Source organism: Stomoxys calcitrans, chromosome 2 (genome assembly GCF_963082655.1).
Source record: "Stomoxys calcitrans chromosome 2, idStoCalc2.1, whole genome shotgun sequence".
NCBI lineage: Eukaryota > Metazoa > Arthropoda > Insecta > Diptera > Muscidae > Stomoxys > Stomoxys calcitrans.
This window is the reverse complement of record NC_081553.1, coordinates 70428892-70456159: the sequence shown is the minus strand read 5'-3', so window position 1 is coordinate 70456159 and position 27268 is coordinate 70428892. Positions and strand designations below refer to the sequence as shown.

At 39.4% G+C, this 27268-nt stretch overlaps 1 protein-coding gene across 2 annotated transcripts in view; it reads left to right on the top strand.

Annotated features, from left to right (window-relative positions):
* Positions 1 to 27268, top strand: part of LOC106089393 (octopamine receptor Oamb) — a 409732-nt gene that overhangs the window by 353943 nt on the left and 28521 nt on the right. The window contains exon 7 of one of the 2 annotated variants that reach the window (XM_059363781.1): positions 14984 to 16146. The exons of the other annotated variant lie outside the window; for it this stretch is intronic. Coding sequence (XP_059219764.1) covers positions 14984 to 16002 — 1019 coding nt within the window. The 3' untranslated portion in view covers positions 16003 to 16146. Of the gene's footprint in view, positions 1 to 14983; positions 16147 to 27268 lie in introns of those variants that run through there. 2 annotated transcript variants of the gene reach the window in all.

Genomic DNA, 27268 nt, shown 5'->3' with positions numbered 1-27268 from the left:
ACAAAATTGTAGTCATAAACAATGACTCGTTAAACTTTAATCAGACTTAACAAAAATATAAAAAAACCAACACGAAAAAGAAATACATAAATCCCCTATATTATATGCCTACATTATTGTATAGTGCTACACGTGTATATGAGTCATTCCTGAAACGAAAGAAAATGTAAATGAAATGCATTCAGCTGGGACAAATATTCTCTACCACACATTGAAGAACTTCTGAAGGAAAATAATTTTTTTGTTAGTTTTTTTCAGCCAAAACAAGAACCAAGTGTAGTCTTACTATTTAGTTTTTTAGTTAACTGTCACAGGCGATTTGATAGTCCAAATGATCTTAGAACAAGTAAAAAGGCGTTAAGTTCAGCCGGGCCGAACTTTGGATACCCACCACCTCGGGTATATATGTAAACCAACTTTCATCAAAATTCGGTGAAAATTTCATACCTTATACTCATATACCTCATACCGATCTGAATTATATACGACACGGATGTCGAAAAACCGAACATAAGTCACTGTGTCAAATTTCAGTGAAATCGGATTATAAATGCGCCTTTTATGGGGCCAAGACTTTAAATCGAGATATCGGTCTACATGGCAGCTGTATCCAAATCTGGACCGATTTGGGCCAAGTTGCATAAAAATGTCGAAGAGCCTAACACTAAGCACTGTCCCAAATTTCGGCGAAATCGGACAATAAATGCCTCTTTTATGGGCCTTAAACCTTAAATCCAGAGATCGGTCTATATGGCAGCTATATTCAAATCTGGACCGATCTGGGCAAATTTTAAGAAGGACGTCGAAGAGCCTAACCAAACTCACTGTCTTAAATTTCAGCGACATCGGACAATAAATGCGTCTTTTATGGCCCCAAAACCTAAAACCTAGATATCGGTCTATATGGCAGCTATATCCAAATCTGGACCGATCTGTGCGATATTGCAGAAGTATGGCAAGGGGCTCAACTTAACTCACTGTTCCAAATTTCGGGGACATCGGGCAATAAATGAGCATTTTATTGGCCCAAAACCATAAATCAAGAAATCGGTCTATATGGCAGCTATATCCAAATTTGAACCGATCTGGACCAAATTGAAGAAATATGTCAAAGGGCCTAACACATCTCACTGTCCCAAATTTCAGCAAAATCGGATAATGAATGTGGCTACACCACATAAATCGGAGGATCGATCTATATGGCAGCTATATCCAAATCTGGACCGATCTGAGCCAAATTAACGAAGGATGTCGATGGGCCCTACACAATTCACTGCTCCGAATTTCATCAAAATCGGATAATAAATGTGGCTTTTGTGGGCCTAAGACCCTAAATCTAAGGATCGGTCTATATGGCAGCTATATCCAAATCTGAACCGATCTGGACCAAATTAAAGAAACATGTCAAAGGGCCTAAGACAACTCACTGTCCCAAATTTCAGCGAAATCGGATAATAAATGTGGCTTTTATGGGCCTTAGACCCTAAATCGGAGGATCGGTCTATATGGCTGCTGTATCCAAATCTGGACCGATCTGAGCCAAATTGACAAAGGATGTCGAAGGGCCTAACACAACTCACTGTCCCAAATTTCAACAAAATCGGATAATAAATGAGGCTTTTATGGGCCTTAGACCCTAAATCGGCCGATCGGTCTATATGGGGGCTATATCAAGATATAGTCCGATATAGCCCATCTTCGAACTTAACCTGCTTATGGACAAAAAAAGAATCTGTGCAAAATTTCAGCTCAATATCTCTATTTTTAAAGACTGTAGCGTGATTTCAACAGACAGACGGACGGACATGGCTAGATCGTCTTAGATTTTTACGCTGATCAAGAATATATATACTTTATAGGGTCGGAAATGGATATTTCGATGTTTTGCAAACGGAATGACAAAATGAATATACCCCCATCCTTCGGTGGTGGATATATAATAGACTTCCAAAAGCCTCGATTCTCTGGTCTTCTTATATTATTTTACTGCCAAATCGTTTGCCATTGAAGGCCAGAGAACTGCCGTCGTTAAACTTGGTTAATCAGGTCGACGCAGTCTGGTTTAAGGGCACCGTGGACAGCTAAACAGTCGGTAAACGGCGAAAATCCTATGGGGTGATCCGGATCGTGAGAGTACGAGTCTATTACCGAAAGGAAGTAGGAAGGAAGTCAGCATAGCTTTTGGTATCATAACGGGACACATAGGACTTCAAATTCACTTTTGCAAATTCGGTGCGGCAAGTGATGGCATATGTAGGGCATGCGGGGAAAATGATAAGACGTTGGAGCATTTCCTATGCCATTGCCCGGCTTTCGCGGCTAACAGACGCCGGTACTTAGATGGGGACACGATTCCAGTCATGAACCAACTTAGGGGAGTGGTATGGAAAACAGTTTAGGATTTTGTAAGAAGCACGGAATACCTAACTGAAAATTTTATTTTTCGAGGTTACTTGTTTAGAATTTAGAGCGCGCAATAAGCCGATTACTGGCTTAGGTGTATGTCCATAGTGGCATGGAGTGGATTAATATCTGCAACCTCTTTTCAACCTAACCTAACCTACATTATTTCTGACACTTAGGTTAGGCAATGTTATGTTGGAAGAAAGTGCTCAGATTCTTATGAGAAAAATGCCACTATGGGCATAAAACCAAGTCAGTTATTGGCTTCTTATACACTTTTCAACCGAAAACTAACCTTTACGAAATCTATGTCAGGAATTCCGTGCTGCTAACAAAGTTCTTAATCATTTAACATTCCATTCCTCTAGATTAGCTGAAGTCTGGTATTGTAGCCGCCCCTAAGTGAATTAACCGCGAAAAAAACGCCTTTTGACATAGAATATCTCGTCAAATTACCTATACACACTGCATAAGTGTCCCATAGTCCCATGTGTTCCGTTATGGTAGCGAAAGCTAAACTGACCTCAATGTTATTTCCTTTCAGAATAGCCCCGTTTTCTCACGATACAAATCCCCGCATAGGATTTTCGTCATCCCATCGTCATCCCACCGATGTTCCACGTTGGTCGACCACGCCCCTAATTCAGACTGTGTCGACCCGAAAGGCTTCGGATTAACCATATTTAATGACAGCAGTCCCCTGGCCTTCCCCGCCAAATCGTCTACTCTTTTATTCCCCCTTCCTCCGGTATGATCCGACACCCAAACGATGCGAATCAGAGAAGGCGTTAATCTACTTCTTATAATCTAAAACTATTCGTGACCTTACCGTCCTGGTTGTTATTGCCCTGATGGCCAGTTTATTGTCCACCACACCAACTCACGCATCCGTGATCGCTCAGATTTCCGCCTGCGGGATCGTATTATGGTCAGGCAGTCGAAAACAGATCTCAGACCCTGGGTTTTCAATGTAGACCCCCAGGCGCACTCTGTCCTCCAGGTGTCTCGCACTCTACCTCAAATGCATGCAAATACAAATCCATCTCAGGTGCATGCAAATGCAAATTTGTCGATGAACATTCTATTAAGGAACTGGGGCGAACTTCTGACAAATCAATCAAGTGCTGTCCGATTAAATTTTAAGCTCAATGATTAGAGACCTCCTTTTTATAGCCGAGTCTGAACGGCTTGCCACAGAGCGACATCTCTTGGGGGAGAAATTTTTACATAGCAAAGTACCTCACAAATGTCGCTAGCATTAGGAGGGGACAACCATCGCTGAAAATTTTTCTTTCAACGTCATAGGCGGACATGCTAACCTCTGTGTCACGGTGGCCTACATCAGGCAACCGATCGGAAAGCTCTTCTAATCCATCTGGGTTTCCTATCGTCAGCTCGATTTTACCTCGATTGTATGACCTGCTCCTATCCTCTATCCATTCTCCCATCGCCTTAAGTCTCATAGCCACAGTGGCTGCCCTACACATAATCTTTATGTCAATGGGTCGAATATCTAGTATAGTCTCCAGCGCCTTAATGGGCGGTCGCTCCACAAATGCCAAGGACATATTTTCTCATAATCTGTTGTATTGTCCTTACTTTGATTTATTTTCTGCATCACAGTCCACCAAACTACTGAGGCGTAAGTAAGTATTGGTCAAATCTCGCTCCTGTAGAGCCAGTGGACTATTCTCGTACTCAAGCTTACGGCCCGTCACCATAGTGCCCAACATCTGTGAGCCATCTCACTACGACCTTGAATGTAACACTTCGAAGTCAGTTTCCTTTCCAAGATCACTCCTAAGTATTTGACCTTGTTAGATATCGATTCTCTGGTGCCGATTCTCACCCTTAAGAAGTATTATATCATCGCCTGCGTAACAGACGGGTTTAAATCCTTCTTCAGTCAGCAGCCATGATAAGTTATGTATGGTGGTCAACCATAGCAGTGGCGATAAAATGCCCCCTTGTAGCGTACCCTGTGCCACCATCTCCCTCATATTTGCGTCATGGGACCCACAAATCATCCATCTTTTCCTAAGCATTAAGGTTATCGAGTTTCTAAGGATCTGATCTACCCGGTACTGGTCTAAGGATTGGATCAGTGTGTCGGTCAGCACATTGTTAAAGCCCCCTCGATGTCAATGTATACCGCCAATATGTACAACTTGGCATCGAAGGATTCTTCTATTTTATGCACAACTGCGTGCAGGACAGTCTCCACCGACCTTCCCTTGACAAAGGCATGCAGTTTGTATTTGAGCAGTTCGCTAGATATCCTTTCTACTCTTTATCATGGTGTTCACAATACATTCCATGGTTTTGAGTGGAAAGGACGTAAGGCTTATGGGTCTGTAGGCATTTGGTGTCGCAAAACTTGCCTTGCCGGGCTTGGATATAAACACGGCCTCCTTCTGCAGTAACGTCGGAAATATTCCATTCCAGGCTTCTTTTATCATAAATTCCGTAATGATTATCCTTCGATCATGCTCATTATTCCAAAGTGTCTCTGTGGGTCACATCGTATCCTCCGTTGTCTCTGATCTCACTCCCATGGGTTTTGACCTTCTACGGTTCCCTGTTTGTTAGGCTATATTGAGTTTTTCGTCCCTGCACTGCCGTATATTCCAATATTACCATCTTTGCCTAACCTAGTCTTCCAAATCCTGAGTAAATGGGCTTCTTGGGAGTAGTTGATGTCCTTATCGTCGGCTCCCTGTTAATTAGGCTGCATTGAGTTTCCGGTCACTGATGTCTCAATATCTATCCGTGTCTTCTGAATCTTAAGAAAGTCGATGATGGTTCCATCGTCGGCTCCCTGTTCATTAGAATGTGTTGAATCTCTCATCAGCTCGCTTTAAAAAGCCCAACAACTTACGAATTTTCACATCCGCTAAATCAAACAAGTTCTCAAAGAAATGAGAACCTATAGTGGAACTCCTTCTGACTGCAAGTACGGGAAACACCCACAGCAAATAGTTCCTTCTTCCTTGACGTCCTCACAGCTTCGGCAAAAATCGTTACTGGCAACCTTCAGTTTGTCAGCAAGTTTTCCGCCCAGACAATGAGCTGTCAAGACGGAAGCAATGAGACGTCTGTTCGAACTTGCGACAGCAAAACAGTAGACCTCTTCAAGTTTAGATTACGCCACATAATTTAGGGATGCTCACAACCACTCTTTTGTGAAAACTAAGCTTACATGTCTCTAGAGGCATACCCACAGATTCCAGTTCCCCTTGAATGAGTAAATATTTGCTAGTCTCGCAAGCTCTTTTAAACGTTTCAGCCATCTCGTTAAGAGATCTGCGATAGTCAAGGGCGATTTTTGAATTCAGAAATAAGTTTTTCAGGGATTGGGTGGCTGTCTGGCTGTGTGAGAAGATTTATGCCAATCGTCGTTATGACATTATATCTTAGCCATTCCACCACTCTGCTTAGTTTTCACTGCAATGGCAGGGTATCCTTCTCGGTATGAGCAGTCCTAGTTCTTTAGAGTCCACCTGGTCGTTTTATTTGAAACCATCTGTATGGAAGTCTATATAACTTCAATTAACAGGGAAAGAAAAGAGAAACTTTTTCAATGTTTTGTGTATTGAACCTCGTTAGACATCTATCAGTTCGAAGAGGTTGAGGAACATGTACCAAGTAGCATTCGTGTTCCTTAAGGCACTAAAGGTGGTGTCAATACGGACCCAGATATTTTATGGTTTAATGATTCGGCACCATGGCATGTGAAGTCTAGTCCGGTTAAAATATTCAAGGCCAACGGGCTATCCTGAGCCCCTCGACGTCAAAGTTTGGCGGGGAACAAGGCTCTTGACAAGCTAGCCAACAATGGATCACTGATGAGCTGGTAGGTAGTACGCTGAACGCCTGAGTGCGAAACCTGGCGAGACCATCAGAAAAAAATTTTCAGCGGTGGTTTTCCCCTCCTAATGCTGGCAACATTTGTGAGGTACTACGCCATGTAAAACTTCTCTCCAAAGAGGTGTCGGCACGCCGTTTGGACTCGACTATAAAAAGGAGGACCGTTATCATTGAGCTTAAACTTGAATCGGACAGCGCTGATTGATATGTGAGGTTAAACTTGAATCGGACAGCGCTGACTGATATGTGAGAAGTTAGCCCCTGTTCCATAATTGATTTTTAATGGGCAAATTTGTTTCTTTTTGTTGTATGAGTGCAGATTGTAACTACCAGGAGTTTTTTCATAGAGTGGTTGCTTTCTACACTGATCACGTAAATATGGCGTGGGGCAATGTCATGGTTAGAAGGGTGGACCAGATATTTGGTGGAATATTTTGCGGAATGGAAAGGTTTGATCATGGAGAGCAAGAAGCATGACTTCAGACTTCGGAATCTTGGCTGGCATTGCAACTTCAGGTCCTTGACGTAGGGCTGGACATAAAATCAGGCGGACTTTGACAGGGCCTGTAGTCAAAATGGAGTCCAGCATATTTGTGTCATACCCAGCTATTGTCATACACAGGATTATGGCCCTCCGGTCATTCTAGCCTACTGTAAAAACCTGAAGTGGCTGACTTGTCGAAGCTCTCCATTGGCTCTCCTGTTTTTTGAACGTGTGATTTGCCTGCTAACGTTTGCGTTACAGTGGCCTACATATATAAGTTTAGTTTAGGTTAGGTTGAAAAGATGATGCTGATATTAATCCGCCCGATACCACTATGGACATACACCTAAGCCAGTAATCGGCTTGCTATGCGCTCCAAAAACTATAAAGTAACCTCTAAAAAGAAAATTTTAAGTAAGGAGTTCCGTGCTACTTACAAAATCCTTAATTGTTTTCAATACCACTCCCCTAAGTTGGTTCATGTCTGATATTGTGTCTCCACCTAAGTACCGATATTTATTGGACGCGAAAGCCGGGCAATGACAAAGGAAATGCTCCAACGTCTCATCATCTTGCCCGAATGCCCTACACATGCTATCACTTGCCGCACCGATTTTACATAAGTGAGCTCGTAGTCCTATGTATCCCGTTATGATACCAATAGCTATACTGACCTCCTTCTTGCTTCCTTTCAGTAATAGCCTCGTCTTCTCACGATCTGGATCCCCCCACAGGATTTTTGCCTTCCTACCGACGGTTTCGCTGTTCCACAATGTTGCATGCGCATTCGTCGCCCACTCCCTTAACTCGGACTGTGTCGACCCGAAAGGCTTCGAGTTAACCAAATTTAATGACGGCAGTCCTCCGGCCCTCACCGCCAAATCGTCTGCCCTTTCTTTTCCCCTTACTCCGTTATGGTCCGGCACCCAAATGATGCGCGATTTTCCCATCCTCAGAGAAGGCGATAATCTCCTTTTTACTCTGCAAGACTGTTCGTGACCTTACAGTCCTGGTTATTATTGCCCTTATGGCAATTTTACTGTCGGTAAAGATGTTCAGACTCGACGTCCTCGCGTAAGCACCACTCCACTTCTCGCATTCCATGATCGCCCAGGCCCACTCTGTCCTCTAGCTTTGATCCATCCGTGTAACATGATCTTCCAGATGGCCGTATTCTACCATGATCTCCAAAAACAATATATCATGGATAATTGTTAATTAGGAAAATAGTTGCAAATTGTTTGTATTATTATCAGTGTTACATGGAAGTTGGATTTACTTTGACTATATCTGTCTCTCCCATGCTTGGTGTTGTAAAGAATACGTTTCAGCTGCATAACCATGACAGGATTTCATTTAATTTTTAAATTTCAAATTTATTGATTTTTTTCTAAATTTTAAGAGTTTATGGAATGACTTTTATACCAATACTACAAACACACAATAGAAATACTAATAACTATCAGAATTTATTGTCCCAAATTTTATATCGATAAAACCAATAAAAAAATGATTGGCTTTTTTTAGTTTCCTTGTTTATGCTACGTCTTTAATTGGAGTTAATTGTTTGTTACGTTTTTCTGTCATTGATTTTGAAAATATGTTTGTATCTGGACGACAATTCAGTCAAATCTGTTTGTATGTTTTTCTTACACTTTCTGTTTCTTTGTTTCTTCCTCTTCTTCTTCTTCTGGTAAATTTTCATTCAAACAATTATTTCAAGTGTGAACGTCCAATTTTAGTTTGCCATTGGTTTGTTTTTTTTTTTTTTTTTTTGTCTTTTTTTCCGTAACGTAATTGGTTTTAATGGTTATTGTAACAATTATCGAAATGAAATCTAACGAAAAATGAAGAAAATTGTTAAAAGGTTTTGCTATTGACTAGAAAAATGTGGATCACATTCATTAATGGGAAGTTTGTATTCCATAAGGTAAAATTAAAATCAATTTAATTTCTGGTACCTGGTGGTGTATACGTGATATTCGATATATGTGACAATACTCATACGCAATGGTGTACCCATGGTAATTGTTTTTTAGAGGTATTGTGGCAACATTCTCATGTTAAGGTTATTATCTAACTTGTCGTTGTCGGGGAAAACCAGAAATAAATAACGAAATTCTATAAAAAAAATGTTTGGTTTACAAAATAAAACGAAAAATTTAATATTAGAGCCCGATATAGCCCACTAACAATCACCAAAGATATAATCAAACATTTAGCCGTGATTGCGGCAGGCAGACAAACGGATGTGGATAGATAAATGTTTTTTCATCGAAATCGCTAGAAGTTTTTTTAGGCTTTCAATAAGTCAAATGTTAAGCTCCCAAGAGCTGGCGTCCAATCAGAACAGCGAGAACACCAAAGAAATGTTAACAGATTTTTCCCCTTTTTACCACCAGACTTCCCCTTTTTTCCTTATTCGACAAGATGACTGATTTGATTTTTAGGTGAAAAACTTAAAAAATTTTAAATTGTTGTTTTAAAACCTACAAAATCCACAAAAAACGTAATTTATATTATTAAAACAAATTAAAAAAATTTTAAATTCAAAATAGCTTTAAACGGTCATATTGACCAGTTGGGTCTTTCTAGTGGTAAAAATGTGATGACCGACAAACTCATTCAGTCTTAGACCAGTATTGGGTGAAACGGGTCCTTGAAGACTGAATAAAACACATGCTAAGCAACATGTGGATAAGTTGTGCTTCCAGTGACATTAAGATATGGGAGAATGTGGTACAGGGTACGGCACAGAGGAGGAATTTTATCGCCAGTCTTGTACGTGACCACCTTAAACCAGTTTTATCCGCAGATGATGTTATAACGCTTCTATGGGGAAAGGAGTCTGATTAAGCTTTGCAGAAGGGTCGAAAGGTTTTTGGAGGTGGCTTTATAACTGGGCTAGACGTTAACGTAGAAAACACAGATATCTGCCTGTTTAAGAGGAAAACGAAGACACCTCAACAGAATGTGAGACACCTCAACAGAACGATTTGGATATCTGATTTAGGTGTGACCTTGGAGAGTAAATTGAACTGCAAGAGCCACCTCCTGGGGCGTTCTGAACAATCTCACAGTTGTTGGACACTACCTAGACGTGCCATGGGATCAAAATAATACCAGAAATCAAAAAAAGGCCACTTGCTCTACAGGAGCTTGTTTACACCAATGCTAACTTATGCCTTTGCAGTACGGTGGATGGCAATGGAGCAGAAATTCAACACAAAAACATTGCAATAGGTTCAAAAAATATGTTATCTTTACATAAAAGGGCCGTTGGGAACCGCCCACTGACAAATATACCGATCGGCTAAGAATCACTTCCTGATTCGATTAAGCTATGTCCGTCTGTCTGTCCATATATTCTTGTGATCAAGGTACAGATCGCGTTTATTGTCAGAAAACTTTGCACATGTCACTTTTTTGGGCCAAGGACGAACGCTATCGGTTCAGATTTAGCTTCCATATATATACTTTATCAGATATGGCCTTTCAAGGCTGTAGAAGCCGCACATTTTGACTTGAGGTGCTTTATTTTACGTTCTCATGTGTGCATATATATCTTTCATCCTATATGGAGTTTTGCGGCTGTAGCAGTCACCATTTTTGTCGAATCTTTACAAAATTTAGCATGACACGTTTTATTTTACCTCCTAATACGTGTGCAAGATTTCATAAAAATAGGTTCAGATGTAGATATAGTTCATATATGTATCTTTCATCCGATATGGAGTTTAAACCTGTACAGGCCTCAATTTTGGTCCGATCTTTACAAAATTTAGCATGAGACGTTTTATTTGACGCCCCAATAAATAATGATAAAGCTTCCATATGTATATTTCATCCGATATGGACTTTTAAGTAGTAGAAGCCACAGTTTTGGACCGATCTTTACAAAATTGGGCGTGAAGTTTTCTATTTGACGTCCCAGTATATGTGCAACATTTCATCAAAATCGGTACAGGTTTAGGCTCCGTCCGACTTTGCGTTTCCTTACTGGGTTTTTATATGACATCGGGTAAATAACGACCCCTATTACGGTTGCACTGATTGAGTCAATTTTAAAAATTCGTGTCAACTCTTTGCAGCTCATCAATCGGTATGTTGGCAATGTTGTTCTTCAGCATTTAACATGCAACAAAATCGCGGTTGCATGCACAACCGCAAATTAATATAATTTTTTTTATAGGGATTTAATTTAAGCTCTTGATGGAGCATTCGTCGAGCAGTGGTGTCAGATATCAATTTAGCAGCTGCGTGTTTGCGAGCCGAACGCCAGGGAGAACTGACAACTGATTGCCTCCCTCTTTCTATGTTTTCCAGATTTTAGATAGTCCGCTGAGGATGAATCAAAGCTTGAGGAGAGAACAAGTTTTGGCGTTTGCATTAAAGACCTACAGACCGAGGACCTTTAGTGTGAACATATTGAAGGACAGAAAGTTGACTTTTTAGGCAATTGCAACCATACGGCAAGGTCACAAATAAAATTGGAGTGAAAAGAGGAGATTGACGTTTTCTCTGAAACGGAGGGAAGGCCGATGATACTTCTTCCCAAGAAGGGGAAGCAAGGAGAAGACACGAATGATATTCCACTACCATATACGAAATTTCGAGGATAACAGTGCCTCTGTATAATTATACAAAATAATTTCGGCAAGTGACAGTGGGTGCCACAGTGCTGATTAAGTTTGAATATCCGCCTATGAAGCCTGGATTCAAATTCTGGCGAAAATATTGCAAAAAATATTAAACGGTGTTTATCCTCTCACAAATGATGGCGAAATGTATGCGATGTCTCGTCATATAAAACTTCGCTACGAAGAGATGTCAAAAAAAAATAAATGTGATAGAGGGTCTAAATGTGTATGTGTAAGCTCATAGTAACATGGGGCAGATTTAAATCCACATCCTACTGTCACCTTAAACCAACCTAGGGCTAAGCCTTAAAAATATGCCAAATCCAACTTGGATTGCACACCAAATGGCTAGCTATGTCCGTGTGTCGGTCTATGCATCTGGCTGTCCGTTTGTATGTCTATTGTAATAACGCTACAGCATTTAAGAAGAAAAAGCGTGCAAAGTTCGGTCGGGCCAAATTTTATACACTCTCCACCATAGATTGCATTTGCCAAGTTCTTTGCCCGGGCAATGGATAAAAATTGCAATGCTATTAGAGCTATATTAGGTTATTGATAGATCCAGGCCATACTTAGTTTGGATGTTTGAGACCATAGCAGAAGTTTTTGTGCAAAATTTCAGTCAAATCTGATAAAAATTGCGCCATATAGGGGCTCAAGAAGTAATATTGAGAGATTGGTTTATATGGAAACTAAACCAATTCAGGTCATATTTAGCGCGAATGTTGAAAGGTTTACGCGAAAAAAAAAACAAAATTTCATTTAAATCGACATACATACACTACAACGAAGTATTTGCCCAAAATTTTAAGTACCTAACTTTCTTCCTTCGAAAGTTTGAGTGCTTTCCACAGACGGACGTACAGACGGGAGACAGGGCTAAATCAACTTCGATGTCAAGACGATCAGGAATATATTTACTTTGTTCGGTCTCAGATCAATATTTGGTTATGTTACAAACGGAATTACAAAATAAATGTACCCCCATCCTAAGGTGGAGGGTATACAAATTGAGACATTGTGCTCAAACTTTGCTTTAGTCCTTTTTTTAAATGCATGTTATGTTCGAAAATGGGAAAACTATATCTTGAAAGAGCTCCCAAATAGATCGATCTCCCGATTGGGGTTTTAGTCTCATAAAACCCGCATTAACCCGATTTCGCAAAAAATTGGCAAACTTAGTTTTAGTAGGGCCTTCAACATGCGTACTAAATATATTCTAGATCGAACTATATTTTGACATACCCGCCATATATACTGATCTCCAGATTTAAGGTTTTAGACCCATACAAGCAGCATTTATTATCCGATTTCACCGACATCCGTTCTGAATATGGTCCAAATCGGTCCATATTTAAATATAACCCCATTACAGACTGATCTTCTTTTTTATGGTCTTAGTCGCATGCAAGTCACCAAGGAGGCACAAGGAGGCCACTATAGATCAGAAATTAGCATGTCAGCCTATGAGCTAAACGCCTGTGTTTTAATCCTTCTAGAGCATCAGAAAAAACATTTTCAACAGTGGTTACCCCCTCCTACTGCACTGAGGACGACACCATCTGAGGCACTGAATATAATGCTACATCGTATGCCTCTGAACATTGTGGCTAGATAAAATGCAGTGACCACTGCCGTGAGGTTAAGGGAGCTTTCTCCTTGGTCATGAGATGGCTACGGATACTGTGTTATTCTTGATACAATATCCGATGTTCCAGGCAGTGTGGATTACACCCTACCTGAGCTGCTTTTTGATAAAAAGTACTCTACCACTATTCCTGACAGAACCGATTGGAACTACGATAACCGTGGTAACAGAAGTTACATAGTATTCCTTGGGGTGTGCGTTAAAGATCTAGAACTGGTCATATCGAAAAGGTTTCCCGACCACTGTGTATCAAGCGAAGATCCTTGCAATTAAGGAAGTGGTGGAAAGACTAAGATATAATGTCGTTACGACGATTGGCATAAATATCATCTCAGACAGCCAGGTAGCTATTAAATCCCTGGAAAACGTATTCCAGGGATACTGTAATCGATTTCGCTGAAATATGGTACCGTTTGTGGTGTAAATACCCCTAGTATGCGCATTAAATATGATCTAGATATGATATATCTTATAGACCGGCAAACAAAAGTCGAATTTATTAACCAAAATTTGGGACATTTAATTGCGCAATGAACACCAATATTTGTGCCGACTAAAGTCTAGATTAGTACACATATTTTCATATTCTCCACAAGTTGACCAATACCAAGATGTAAAACCTTAGGCCCATTCGCATTTATAACCCGATTTCGCTGAAATGTGACACATCGAGCTGTATTTTGCTCTTTGACGTCCGTGGCGAATATGGTTTATCTCGGACTATTTTTGGGCATATTTCCCATATAGGAAGATATCCCGGTTGAAGGTCTTTCTCCCATAACTAACCTATTTATTAGCCAATTTACGGTCTTGAACTCATGGAAGACACATGTATTACCCGAGAACAGACCACATAGCGAAATAGCTACTATGGGTTCATAAATAGTGAATATTTCTCCGAATTTTGACGATATGTTGTTTATTTATATATTCGAGGTGGTACATATTCAAAGTTCGGCCCGGTTTCACTAAATTCCTTTTTACTTGTTTTATTTTCAGTTAAGATTTCTTGAACTGTCTTACTATGTTTCTTCCTCCATGAAAGGAAATTCAAATCCACTGAGCTGAATATAAAATTCAGACAAAATTAAGGCTGTTCAAAGATATTTCATAAATAAATTTTGTAGAATTTTTGGAAATTTAAAAATAGTACTCATCTATATGTACTTACAATTACGAGCTAAATACATAGTTCGATTTTGTTGATTAAATTTTGTATCCTACAAGGCCCACCGTGTGTATGGGTATTATATTCCAATTTTTATCACGTATACCACCCACTGTTCAACAAAAATGATATAAAGTAAGTAATTTTAAAATTTTTACAATTTTTTTAAATCCTCTTTAAAACCCATTGTCTTGAAATACTATTTTGTATTTAGAACCCGCAAAAATTTTTCTCAATCATTCCCGTTTTTTTAATCAATAGCATACCCTTGTCATTCCTCATGTTTTTCTAATCTTGTGTATAAATTAAAAAAAAAGAATTTGTATGTAATTTTCTAATAATTGTATCAAATGTATATTGTTACTAAAACAAAACGTCATTTTGTATTAATGTAAGCATAACACTTTTTAATTCAAAATCTTTAACAGCATTGTTTGTCATACGTTTGTTTATAAAAAAAAAGTATAAATAAAAAAAAAATTCTTACAATCTGTATGTCCGTCCCTCTAACGTATGAATGTTGTCGTTGAACTGTTTACATTTTTCTCTAAATATTTTCTAACAAAACTACCAACCAACCAAGCAACCAACTCACCACCTGTTTGTTCCACATTTGTCCATCATCTTGTCTTGGTAATGTTGTTTTATGCCCTTCCAACACCACCAACAACTCAAAATTCAATTCCAAATTTGTTTAATGAGCTAAAATGTGTGTTGTTTTTTTTTTGTTTGTTTCATTATCAACAACTTCCGAACATGTGTTACTATTCCAGGATGTCCTCAGGAATCACGCACCACAAATCGTGTCGATGAATCACAGCTGGTACTGCGTATCCACCGAGGAAGGCCTTGTTCCACGCCACAGCGTACGCCCTTGTCGGTGCACTCAATGTCGTCGACCTTGAGTGTGAACAGCAACAATGAGGAAATGTTTCCATTGCATCATCAGGGAACGAACACATCTACAGTGACGGCCATGACCATACCCAAGAGGGCGACTTCCATGAAAGTTCCTAGACAAAGGCATGAGAAAATCTCCATAAAAGTATCGTTTCCTTCGTCGGAAAATATGCTAGACTCCAATACTTCCATCAATAGTACCCCACCAACATATGCCTCAATTGTTTCCACCACAGTGGGGGCGGCGACAAATAACTCCCCTCTAACCAATGGCAGAAGGAGTTCATTTAAGAGTAGTCTTGTGGATATAGGCGAGACCACATTCAATGTGGATACAGCAGCAGCAGCAGAAGCGGCAGCTGGTGGCTCTTCACAAACGGCTGGGGGACAAAGCTCACCTGCCTCACATGCCAGACCCTTGGAATCTCACCCAAATCGTTTTAACTTCACCGGCAAGAAGTCGGACAACAGCAAAAAGCATCGAGGCAAAAGATCTGTCAAATTTCAGGTGAAACGTTTCAAGGTGGAGACCAAGGCCGCCAAAACGTTGGCCATCATTGTGGGAGGCTTCATCTTTTGTTGGCTGCCCTTCTTCACCATGTACTTGATAAGGGCCTTTTGTGATCACTGCATTCAGCCTACTGTCTTTTCGGTGCTCTTTTGGCTGGGCTATTGCAATTCGGCCATAAATCCCCTCATATACGCTCTATTCTCCCACGAATTCCGTATTGCCTTTAAGCGCATCGTATGCCGTTGTGTATGCACTCGAAGTGGTTTCCGGGCATCTGAGAATTTCCAAATGATTGCTGCAAGAGCCCTAATGGCTCCAGCCACATTCCACAAGACCATATCAGGTTGTTCGGATGATGGTGATGGTCCCGATTTTAGCTGACTAATGATGGATGATTATGACACACCTCAGCCCACGCCATTGCATCAAGCATTATCACTGCCAAAAACAGAGGAAACTCTAGAGAATGTTGAAAAGGAGGAAAGGGAGGTGCAGCTGCAGCAGCAACAGCCACAACAGCAGCAAGAACAGAAACAGGACCATGATCGCACGAGCAGCGTAAGAAGTGGCCGTCGTGGTGGTTTTTGTAAAGGGAAAAATTTATACTAAGCCTAGGGAAGGATTAAGGATTGTCCTAGAAGTTAATTTTTCAACAAAGTATTTATTTAATTTTTTTTTAAATTTTATAGGTTAAAACAAAAATTAAGTTGTTCCAAATTTCCATAAAAATCCGAATTTTTAGTTCTTTATTTTTTATTTTTGCGTTTTTAACTAAAAACAAATATGAAACCAAAATTTTCCCTAACAAACTTTTTACAGCAAAAAATTTTTTTTTTTTTGCATACATACCTCTTATTAGAATAGTCAGTAATTATAAAAATCTGGAAGTAAAATGCGACTTTTGTTTCCTGGAATAGCTGTGGATTATAAGTACTCTAGTCCGCCTTTCATTAATGCTCAAGTTCTGTATTGAGGAGCATATCAATAATCAGCGGTGTTCATCCCTAATGACATCCTTGAGATGTGAAATCGGCCAATACAGGCTAATGTGGGAACTTGGTTATAAACCGATTTAAATAAAACTTGCCACGGATGTTAGCTTAGGTGATATTAAAGTGACAGTCTGCCATCAGACTCACTTAGACGTTTTTCGCCCATTGTGATACCACAGGAACAGAAGAAGGAAGATGCCTTCTAGTTTCTACCAATGAATCATCCAGATAGCTTTAAAAAGCCCAACAACTTGTAAATGTTCGCATCCGCTAAATCAGACAGGTTCTCAAATGAGAACCTAAAGTGGAACTCCCTCTGACAGAAAGTGCGGGACACACACACAAAAGGTTTTCTATTATCTTTTCATCTTCGATGTCCTCACACCTTCTGTAAAAGTCGTTACTGGCAACATTCAGTCTGTCAGCATGTTTTCCGATTAGACAGTGACCTGTCATGACGGACACAATGACTGAGGCCTCTGTTCTTGCCAGAGACAGTAAAGCGGTAGACCTCTTCCAGTCTAGAATAGGCCACATACTTTGGAATGCTCACAGCCCGCTCATTGTGATCATATATATTTCGTTGGCCTTCTGACCTGGTCATAAACACATTTAGCTAGAGCCCTGGAATGTCTAAGGTAGAATTCCCAGGGATATTTCTGTGGGCTGGCACCCAGAATAGGTGACTTTTGAACTGTTCAGCCATCAAGTTGCGATAATCGATGGCGGTTTTTGTGTCCAGATATACTTTCTCCAGGCATTTAATGGCTGCCTGGCTGACTGAGCCAGATATGTATGACAATCGTTGTAATGACGTTATATCATAGCCATTCCACCACTTCATTAATTGCAAGGATCGCAACGTGATACACACTGCTGTGGTCGGGTAACCTTTTCGATATGACCAGTTCTAGATCTTTGGAGTATACCCCCCAAAGCCTACCTGGTCGCCTAGTTTGGAATAATCTATGTAACTTCTTTTAATAGGGATATTGTAGTTCCAATTAGTTCTATCAGGAATAGTGGTACAGTACTTTTTACCAAAATGAGACTCAGGTAGATTGTAATCCACACTGAAAGCTACCTTAGCCTTACGGCAGTGGTTGCCGCAATTTGTCTAGCCATAATTTCTAGAGGCCTAAGATGTAGCATTTAATTCAGTGCATCAGATGGTGTCGCCCTTAGTGCGGCTATGATGCACAAACAACCCATCCTTTGAATCCTGCTGACCATTGAACGGTAGGTGTACTTTTGAAGCGCCGTCCACCAGACCACAACACCATATAACTTTACAGGTCTGACAACTGCAGTATATACCCAATGCATGACATGCGGTTTAAACCCCTAACTTTTGCCAATGGCTCTCTTGCAGGTGTAGAGGGCAAGAGTGGCCTTTCTTGCCCTTTCCAAAATGTTGGATTTGTAGTTCAGTTTCCTGTCCAGCAAAACACTCATGTATTTGTGTTTGATGTTAGAAATCATACCAAGATTTATTATGCAAAATTTTACGGACAGACTGTTAGACAATCAAACGGATGGACAGACGAGCTCGGCTTAATTGAGTTAGAGTAATACATCAGTTAAGAATGTATATACGGTGAAGGATCTTGAACAACTATTTCGTTTTTAGTTATAAACTTGGCTTTTCGTCCGAATTTTGAGACTTGCTTTAACGCACTGTATTTTTATACCCATCACCGAAGGATGAGGATATATTCATTTTGTCATTCCGTTTGCAACATATCGAAATATCCATTTCCGACCCTATAAAGTATATATATTCTTGATCAGGGTAAAAATCTAAGACGATGTAGGCATGTCCGTATGTCTGTCTGTTGAAATCTTTAAAAATAGAGATATTGAGCTGAAATTTTGAACAGATTTTTTTCTTGTCCATAAGCAGGTTAAGTTCAAATATGGGCTACATCGGACTATATCTTAATATAGCCCCCATATAGACCGATACGCCGATTTAGGGTCTTAGGCCCATAAAAGCCACATTTACTATCCGATTTTGCTGAAATTTTGGTCTAGGGCCATTATTGAATTGTATTAGGCCCCTCGATATCCTTCCTTAATTTGACCCAGATCGGTCCAGCTTTGGATATAGCTGCCATATAGACCGATCCGCCGATATAGGGTCTTAGGCACATAAAAGCCACGATTATTACTCGATTTTGCTGAAATTTGGGACAGTGAGTTGTGTAAGGCCACTCGACATCCTTCTTTAATTTTGTTTAGATCGGTCCAGAGATGGATATAGCTGTCATATAGACCGATCGGCCGATTTAGGGTCTTAGGCCCATAAAAGCCACATTTACTATCCGATTTTGCTGAAGCTTAGGACAGTGTCATTGTCTCAAATGTTGACAAAATCGGACAATAAATGCGCCTTTTATGAGCCCAAGACCTTAAATCGAGAGATCGGTCTATATGGCAGCTATATCCAAATCTGGACCGATCCGGGCCAAATTGAAAAAGTATGCCGAAGGGCCTAACACAACTCACTGTTTCAAATTTTGGCAAAATCGGACAATAAATGCGCCTTTTTGGGCCCAAGATCTGAAATCGAGAGATCGGTCTATATGGCAGCTACATCCAAATCTGGATCGATGTGGTGCATATTGAAGATGGATATCGAGTGGCCTAACACAACTAATAGTCCCAAATTTCAACAAAATCTACGACCTTAATCGGCGGATCGGTCTATATGGGTAGAGATGGGCGATGGGTAAATATCCAAAAGGTATTTACACGGTATATTTAACAAATTGGGTAAATACCCGGGTATTTACCCACTTATACCCAAAAATTTGGGTATTTACAATTTTGCTGATATCTTGGGTATAAAAACATTTTTCAACAAATTTGTGATGATTTGGTATTATTGATATTCTGATCTCATAAAATCGGATTTTAGTTATATGTAGCCGCTATATAAACCGATATCCAGACTTAAAGTCTTGAGGCAATAAATTGGTAATTTTTCATTCGATTTCGATGAAATTTGGCACAATGAGTTCTGGTAAATACCTATTCGTTTCTGTGAAGTGCGCTTCAGATCGGACTATATTTAGATATAGCTGCCCTTAGACCGACCACCCGATCTCCCGATATAGGCTATTGAACCCATAAATGATCCATTTATTGTATTTCCAGAATTCGATGAAATTTTGCACAGTGTGTACTGATAAACCCCTACCCATTCCTGTCTAATGTTTTACAGATCGGACCAGATTTGGATATAGCTGCCGATCTCCCGATATAGTGTAATGAGCCTATAAAAGGAGCATTTTTCATCCCATTTCGATGAAATTTGGTACAGCCAGTTCCGGTACCCCTCTAAACCTTTTTGTTGAATATCGTCCTGATCGAAACATACTTGGATGTAGCTCCCATATAGACCGTTCTCCCGAAAAAGAGTATTGAGCCCATAAAAGCGAGCATTTTTCATCCGATTTAGATGAAATTTGAAACATTGCGTTTTGACACCCTTCTAAACCTTTTTGTTGAATATTGTCCTGATTGGGCCATATAGGGAATGTGGACCAGATACTCTACACAATATTCTATACAATACTCTACTTTGGGAGATCGTTCTATATGGCAGCTCTATCCAAATTTGGTCCGATCTAGACGATATTCAACAAACAGGTCTATCAAATCGAACTGTTTCATTTTTCATCCAGATCGGATGAGAAATGATCCTTTAATGGGCTCAGTACTCTATATCGGGAGATCGGTCTATATGGCAGCTATATTCAAATATATTTCGATTGGGACGATATTCAACAAACAGGTGTAGAGGTCTATCAAAACTCACTGTTTCAAATTTCATCAAAATGAGATGAAAAATTATCCTTTTATGGGCTTAGTACTCTATATTGGCAGATCGGTCTATAAAGCAGCTATATCCGAATATGGTCCGATCTGTACCACATTTGACAGGAATGGGTAGGGGTCTACCAAAACACACTGTGCCAAATTTCATAGAAATCGGATGAAAAATTACCAATTTATTGCCTCAAGACTTTAAGTCTGGAGACATGCTAACCTCTCCTCCGTAGCGCAGAGGTTAGCATGTCCGCCTATGACGCTGAACGCCTGGGTTCGAATCCTGGCGAGACCATCAGAAAAAATTTTTAGCGGTGGTTTTCCCCTCCTAATGTTACCAACATTTGTAAGGTACAATGTAAAACCATGTAAAACTTCTCTCCAAAGAGGTGTTGCACTGCGGCACGCCGTTCGAACTCGGTTATAAAAAGGAGGCCCCTTATCAATGAGCTTAAAACTTGAATCGGACTGCTCTCATTGATAAGTGAGAAGTTTGCCTCTGTTCCTTAGTGGAATGTTCATGGGCAAAATTTGCATTTTTTTGCAAATACCCAAAAAAAGTATTGATTGGGTATTTACCCAATAAATACCCAAGCATTGGGTATTTACCCGTAAGAAATCCATCTCTATATATGGGGGCTATATCAAGATATAGTCCGATGTAGCTCATCTTTGAACTTAGCCTGCGTGTGGACAAAAAAAAAGAATCTGTGCAAGGTTTCAGCTCAATATCTCTGCTTTTAAAGACTGCAGCGTGATTTCAACAGTCGGAGAGGCAGACGGACGGACATGGCTAGATCGTCTTAGGTTTTTTCGACGATCAAGAATACCTATATACTTTACAGGGTCGGAAATGGATATTTCGATGTGCTGCAAGCGGAATGACAAAATGAATATACCCCAACCTTCGGTGGTGGGTAAAAAAATGCTTGTAAATACAATAGAAAATGTTGCATCCTCAAGATAATCAATTGTCAATTGTCACCCTCTTTGAACCCACAATTTTATATGCTTATGGAAAACGCTCCAAAATTCATCCAAAAACTTTTTCAAAAGAAATCATCTGACTAAAATTCCATAGTTATTCCCATGATACTTTCCAAAACTGCAGATTCGTTTCAAACTGCTTGGAAACTATCTGCTGCATTGAAGAAGAAATACCTTTATGTGTTCTACGGTGCTGAGCTCAAAGTCCCCATGATATATCAAAGGTGCAACAGTCCAAATATCCATTAAGGAAGGAAATACAATAAATTCTTAGAAGATTTGTTTTAGTTTATCTTACAACTTATTTCGTTAAATTTTCATCAGTTAAACATTAAAATTTAAATCTCTTCAATATGAATTTTTAATAAAATTTAAACACTCACCTTGCCATTTTCAAGTTTCTAGGACAATCCTTATGAACTGAAATTAGAAACAAAACATAAAAAAATTAAACGAGCTTCTCTATAAATGTATGTATTTCAATGTGTATGTAAGCTGAAATAAAAACAATATGCTCTTTCATTAGATTTAAGTTTTATACCGAAGGACATTCACAGTAAACACACACACATATGATATCAATCGTACATCAGATGACAGCCGGCAGCAGGAGGCTGGCCACATGGACAGGATCCAATGATTTTTTCAAAATTCAATCAAACGAAGTTGTAATCAATGGCAATAATTTTTTGATTTTTCATAAACAATACAAAGGAAAACAAAAAAATAAGGATATTTATTTACACATAGTCTCTAATAAAAAAAAACAAAAAAATATAAAAACAATTTGTGAGTGCATAAGTAACAAATAGTATTTAGGAATAAATAGCTCATGAACTATTATAAATGGTCTCTATGTATATGAATTCATAATTTTAAAATTTTAACGTTAAGTTTGGAAAATTTAAATGTCTTATCTAGTCTTTTTAAGTAACAATCATAGAATAGCCAACATACATATATACACACACGCTCAAGTAAAATGAGTCAAAACTGAAAGCAACCGCAACCGGGTAAGAGGGAGAGTAACTTTAATTTCACCTGTATAAAGTATTCGACTTAATTAAGTTAATTTTAAACGACAACAACAAAAGCAACAGAACATGGACTCGCAAACACAGAACATAACAACCCCAGGCTACATACAGACCCACAAACAGACGGACGGACGGACGGCAAATGATAATAAAATCAAACAAGAAACAAAGTAAAATTGTGAAACAAATAAAAATGTAATTATTATTGTTGTGTATGAGCAAAAATAAATGTCAACAAAATGAGAAAAAAAAGATAAAAATATTCATGCAATGGGCTCTAATAAAACCCTTAGGGCAATGGGACTCTAATAAAACCTGAGCAGGTAAAAAAGAACAGAAGAAAATGCCTCAAAACACGGTGTCAACGCCAGCAAAGACGTATTTCATATACCCTACAGTGGTGAAATTTCGAAGGATATGAGCTTAAAGATGCCCTTAAAAATTCAAACTTTTGTTAGAAAACTTGGAAGTCGAATCTTTTGTTAAATTACAATAAAAAAAGTTTGTAAATGCGCCTTTTATGGGTCCAAGATCTTAAATCGAGAGATCGGTCTATATGGCAGCTATATCCAAATCTGAACCGATCTGGGCCAAATTGTAGAAAGTCGTCGAAGAGCCTAATGCAACTCACTGCCCCAAATATCGGCGAAATCGGATAATAAATGCGCCTTTTATGGACCCAAAAACTTAAATCGAGGGATCGGTCTATATGGCAGCTATATCGAAATCTGGACCGATCTCGGCCATATTGCAGAATGATATCGAAGAGCCTAGCACAACTCACCGTCCCAAATTGCGGTGAAAACCCATATTAAATGCGTCTTTTATGGGCCCCTCACCTCAAATCGAGAGACCGGTCTATATGGCAGCCATATCTAAATCTGAACCGATATGGGCCAAATTCCAGAAAATAGTCGGAGAGCCTAATGCAACTCACTGTCCTAAATTTCGGCGATATCGGACAATATATACGCCTCTTATGGGCCTAAAACTTTAAAACGAGAGATCGGTCTATATGGCTGCTATATTAAAATCTGAACCGATCTGAGCCAAATTGAACAAGGATGTCAAAGGGCATAGCAAAACTCAATGTTACTAATTTCGGTGATATCGGACAATAGATACGCCTTTTATGGGGCGAAAACTTTAAATCGAGAGATCGGTCTATATGGCAGCTATATCCAAATCTGGACCTATCTGAGCCAAAATGCAGAAGGATATCGAAGGCCGTAACACAACTGACTGGCCCAAATTTCGGTGAAAACGGACAATAAATGCGCAGTTTATGAGTCCAAAACCTTAAGTCGAGAGATCGGTCTATATGGCCGCTATATTCAAATCTGAACCGATCTGGGCCAAATTGCAGAAACTTGTCAAAGAGCCTAATGCAACTCATTGTCCCAATTTTTAGTGAAAACGGACAATAAATGCGCCTTTTATGGGCCCAAGACCTTAAATCGAAAGATCGGTCTATATGGCAGCTATATCCAAATCTGAACCGATCTAGGCCAAATTGAATATGGATGTAGAAGGGCTTAACACAACTCACTGTCCCAAATTTCGGCGAAATCGGGTAATAAATGCATCTTTTATGGGCCCAAGACCTTAAATCGAGAGATCGGACTATGTGGGATCTATATCCAAATCTGAACCGATCTGTTCCAAATTGCAGAAAATTGTGGAAGAGCCTAACACAACTCAATGTCCCCAATTTTAGTTAAATCAGACAATAAATGCGTTTTTATGGGCCCAAGACCCTCAATCGAAAGATCGGTCTATATGGCAGCTATATCTAAATATAGTCCGATCTGAACCATAATTGAGTCGGAAGTTTAGAGGCCTAAAATTACTCACTGTTTCAAATATCAGCGAACTCGATTGAAAAATAAAGCTTTCATGGGCTTTAGAACCTTTTTCGGCAGATCGGTCTATATGGCAGTTACTAGCCGAACTGGGCCCGTTCCGCTGCGCCTTATTTAACTCTCGAATATCTTTTTAGGGTGACGACACTTCGCCCTGGATATTGATATCGAATTCGTGCCACTGAAGCCTATGTCCGCCTATCACGCTGAACGCCTGCGTTCAAATCCTAGCAAGGACATCGGACAAAATTCAAAGCGGTGGTTAGCCCCTCTTAATGCTGGCGTCATTTGCCATGCATGGTCACGTAAACAATTATCCCCAAAGAAGTGTCGCACTGCGGCACGCCATTCGGACTCGGCTTTAAAAAAAAAATCCCTTATCATTGGGTTTAAACTAGAATCGGAAATCTAAAAATTGTATAGCCTATGCTTCCTTCCAGACAAACTTAAAAAATCTTAGAACATTTTTAGAAAATCGGTTCATCCGTTTTTGATTCTACGGAACAAACAAAATAACCGGGTCCCATGTAGTCATGATGGTTCATATGCCAATTTAAGGCGTTTTTGGGTGGTAGGGTGACCCCCTATACTATGATCTGATTTTGTATGCCAGATTCGTAACCTAATACCTTTCATTTGAGGCCCATATTGACATGAACGTCCAATATGACTCTTTGGGGGAATTTTGGGTTTGGGGCGGCCCGATGGGTACTTGGACCCAAATTTAAATACTATATTCGTACTCTATTTTCTAATACCTTTCATTTGATACCCATATTGTCCCGATGGGTCCACTTTTGATTTTGGGAGGTGTATTTGGATAACGGGGGCGGGTCCATCCCCTTCCGAAATCAACAAATTATTGCCTATTTCTACTTCCCGACCACATTCCAAATCTCCTACCGATTACCTTTCTATGAGTCCCATAGTGTCACGATCGTCCAAAAAACCTGTTTTTGGGGGTTTTTGGGATTGGAGCGGCCCCTCCAGTTACTTGGACCGAATTTTTATACCCTACACCACTACTGTGGTACAGGGTATTATAACTTAGTGCATTTGTTTGTAACACTCAAAGGGAAGAGAGATAGACCCATTGATAGTATACCGATCGATCCAGAATCACTTTCTGATTTGATTTAGCTATGTCCGTCTGTCTGTCCGTCTGCCCATGTTAATTTGTATACAAACTACAGGTTTTCATCCGATCGTCTTCAAATTTGGTATGGGCATGTTTTTTGGCCTAGAGACGAAGCTTATTGAAATTGGAAAAAATCTGTCCAGATTTGGATATAGCTTCCATATATATGTTCGTCCGATTTTCAGTAATAATGCAATTAAATGGTCATTTGTTAACCGATTCTCTCAAAATTTGGCAAGAAGGATTTTCTTATGACTCTCAATATTACAGGTGTATTTCATCAAAATCGGTTCAGATTTGAATATAGCTCCCATATATATGTTAGTCCGATTTGCAGTAATACATCAATAAAATTATCATTTGTTAAGCGATTCTTTCGCAATTTGACAGGAAGGATTTTTTATGACTCTCGATATTAAAAGTGAATATTATAGAAATCGGTTCAGATTTGCATATAGCTCTCATATATATGTATCGCCTGATTTTCACTCCTAGACCTACTGCAAGCACATTTATTGACCAATCTTCCCAAAATTTTGTACAAGCCTTTCCTCTACGAATTCTACAATATCCACAAAATGTGGTCGAAATCTGTTCAGATTTAGATATAGCTCCCATATATTTGTTCGTCAGATTTTGGATAATTTGTTGCCATTTGTCAACCGTAGTTATTACATTTTGAACAAATTTGCTTTGCTCCAAATTTGATACAGGAATTTTAATAATCTATCTAGATACATCCGCCCAGGTCCATCAAAATCGGTTTAGAATTTTTGTGTTTGTAGGGTAGGTGTAGGGTATTATAAAGTCGGCACCGCCTACTTTTGCCTTTCCTTACCAGTTAATATGAAATTCGTAGTCTACTCCTGAATGCCCCCCTTTTGTGTTTATAGGGTAGGTGTAGGGTATTATGAAGTCGGCACCGCCAGATTTTTGCCTTTCCTTACTGCTTAATATGAAATTCGTATTCTACTCCTGAATACCTCTCATTTGAGTCACATAATATGCCGAACATCCCACTATTATTTTAGCGTTGTACTTTTAGGTAAGGGGAGGGTCCGCCCCCATCCGATATCATAAAATTATATAGCCTAGGTCTACACAATCTGTGAAAATGTCAAGGTAATCGGTTCAGCCGTTTTTGAACCGAACAACAAACAAACACAAATGCATTTTTTTTTTATATAAGAAAATATCTAAATATAGTCCGATCTGAATCATATTTGGGGGGATATCTGGTGGCGTAGAATTACTCATTGCTTCAAATTTGAGCGAAATCGGTTAAAAAATAAAGCTTTTATGGGCTCCAGACCCTTAATCGGCGGATCGGTCCAAATACAGCTATTTTGGCCCGTTCAAGAACTTTACTAGCGTTTATTAAAAGGACCTATCTGTGCCAAATTTCAGCTTATATCTCAATTTTTGAAGACCGTAGAGTGATTACAACCAACGGACGGACAGACACACGGACATCGTTAAATCATCTTGGTATTTTACGACAATCCGAAATATATATACCATGTAAATTCGGAAATTGATATGTCGATGTGTTGCGAACGTAATGACTAAATGAATATACCCCTATCCTATGGTGGTGGTTATAAAAATATTATGATAACTGAGTTACAAATGCCCCGAAATACTGAAAATACCCACCATTTTATACACCAAGTGTTGTAAAAACACAGGTAAACAACATTGGTACACAACAATACCCCAACGCCCATACATGGTAGCCTCCACCACCATTGCCACAATTTTCAATTGTTTTTTAAGCCTAAAGAGAACGATGGGGGA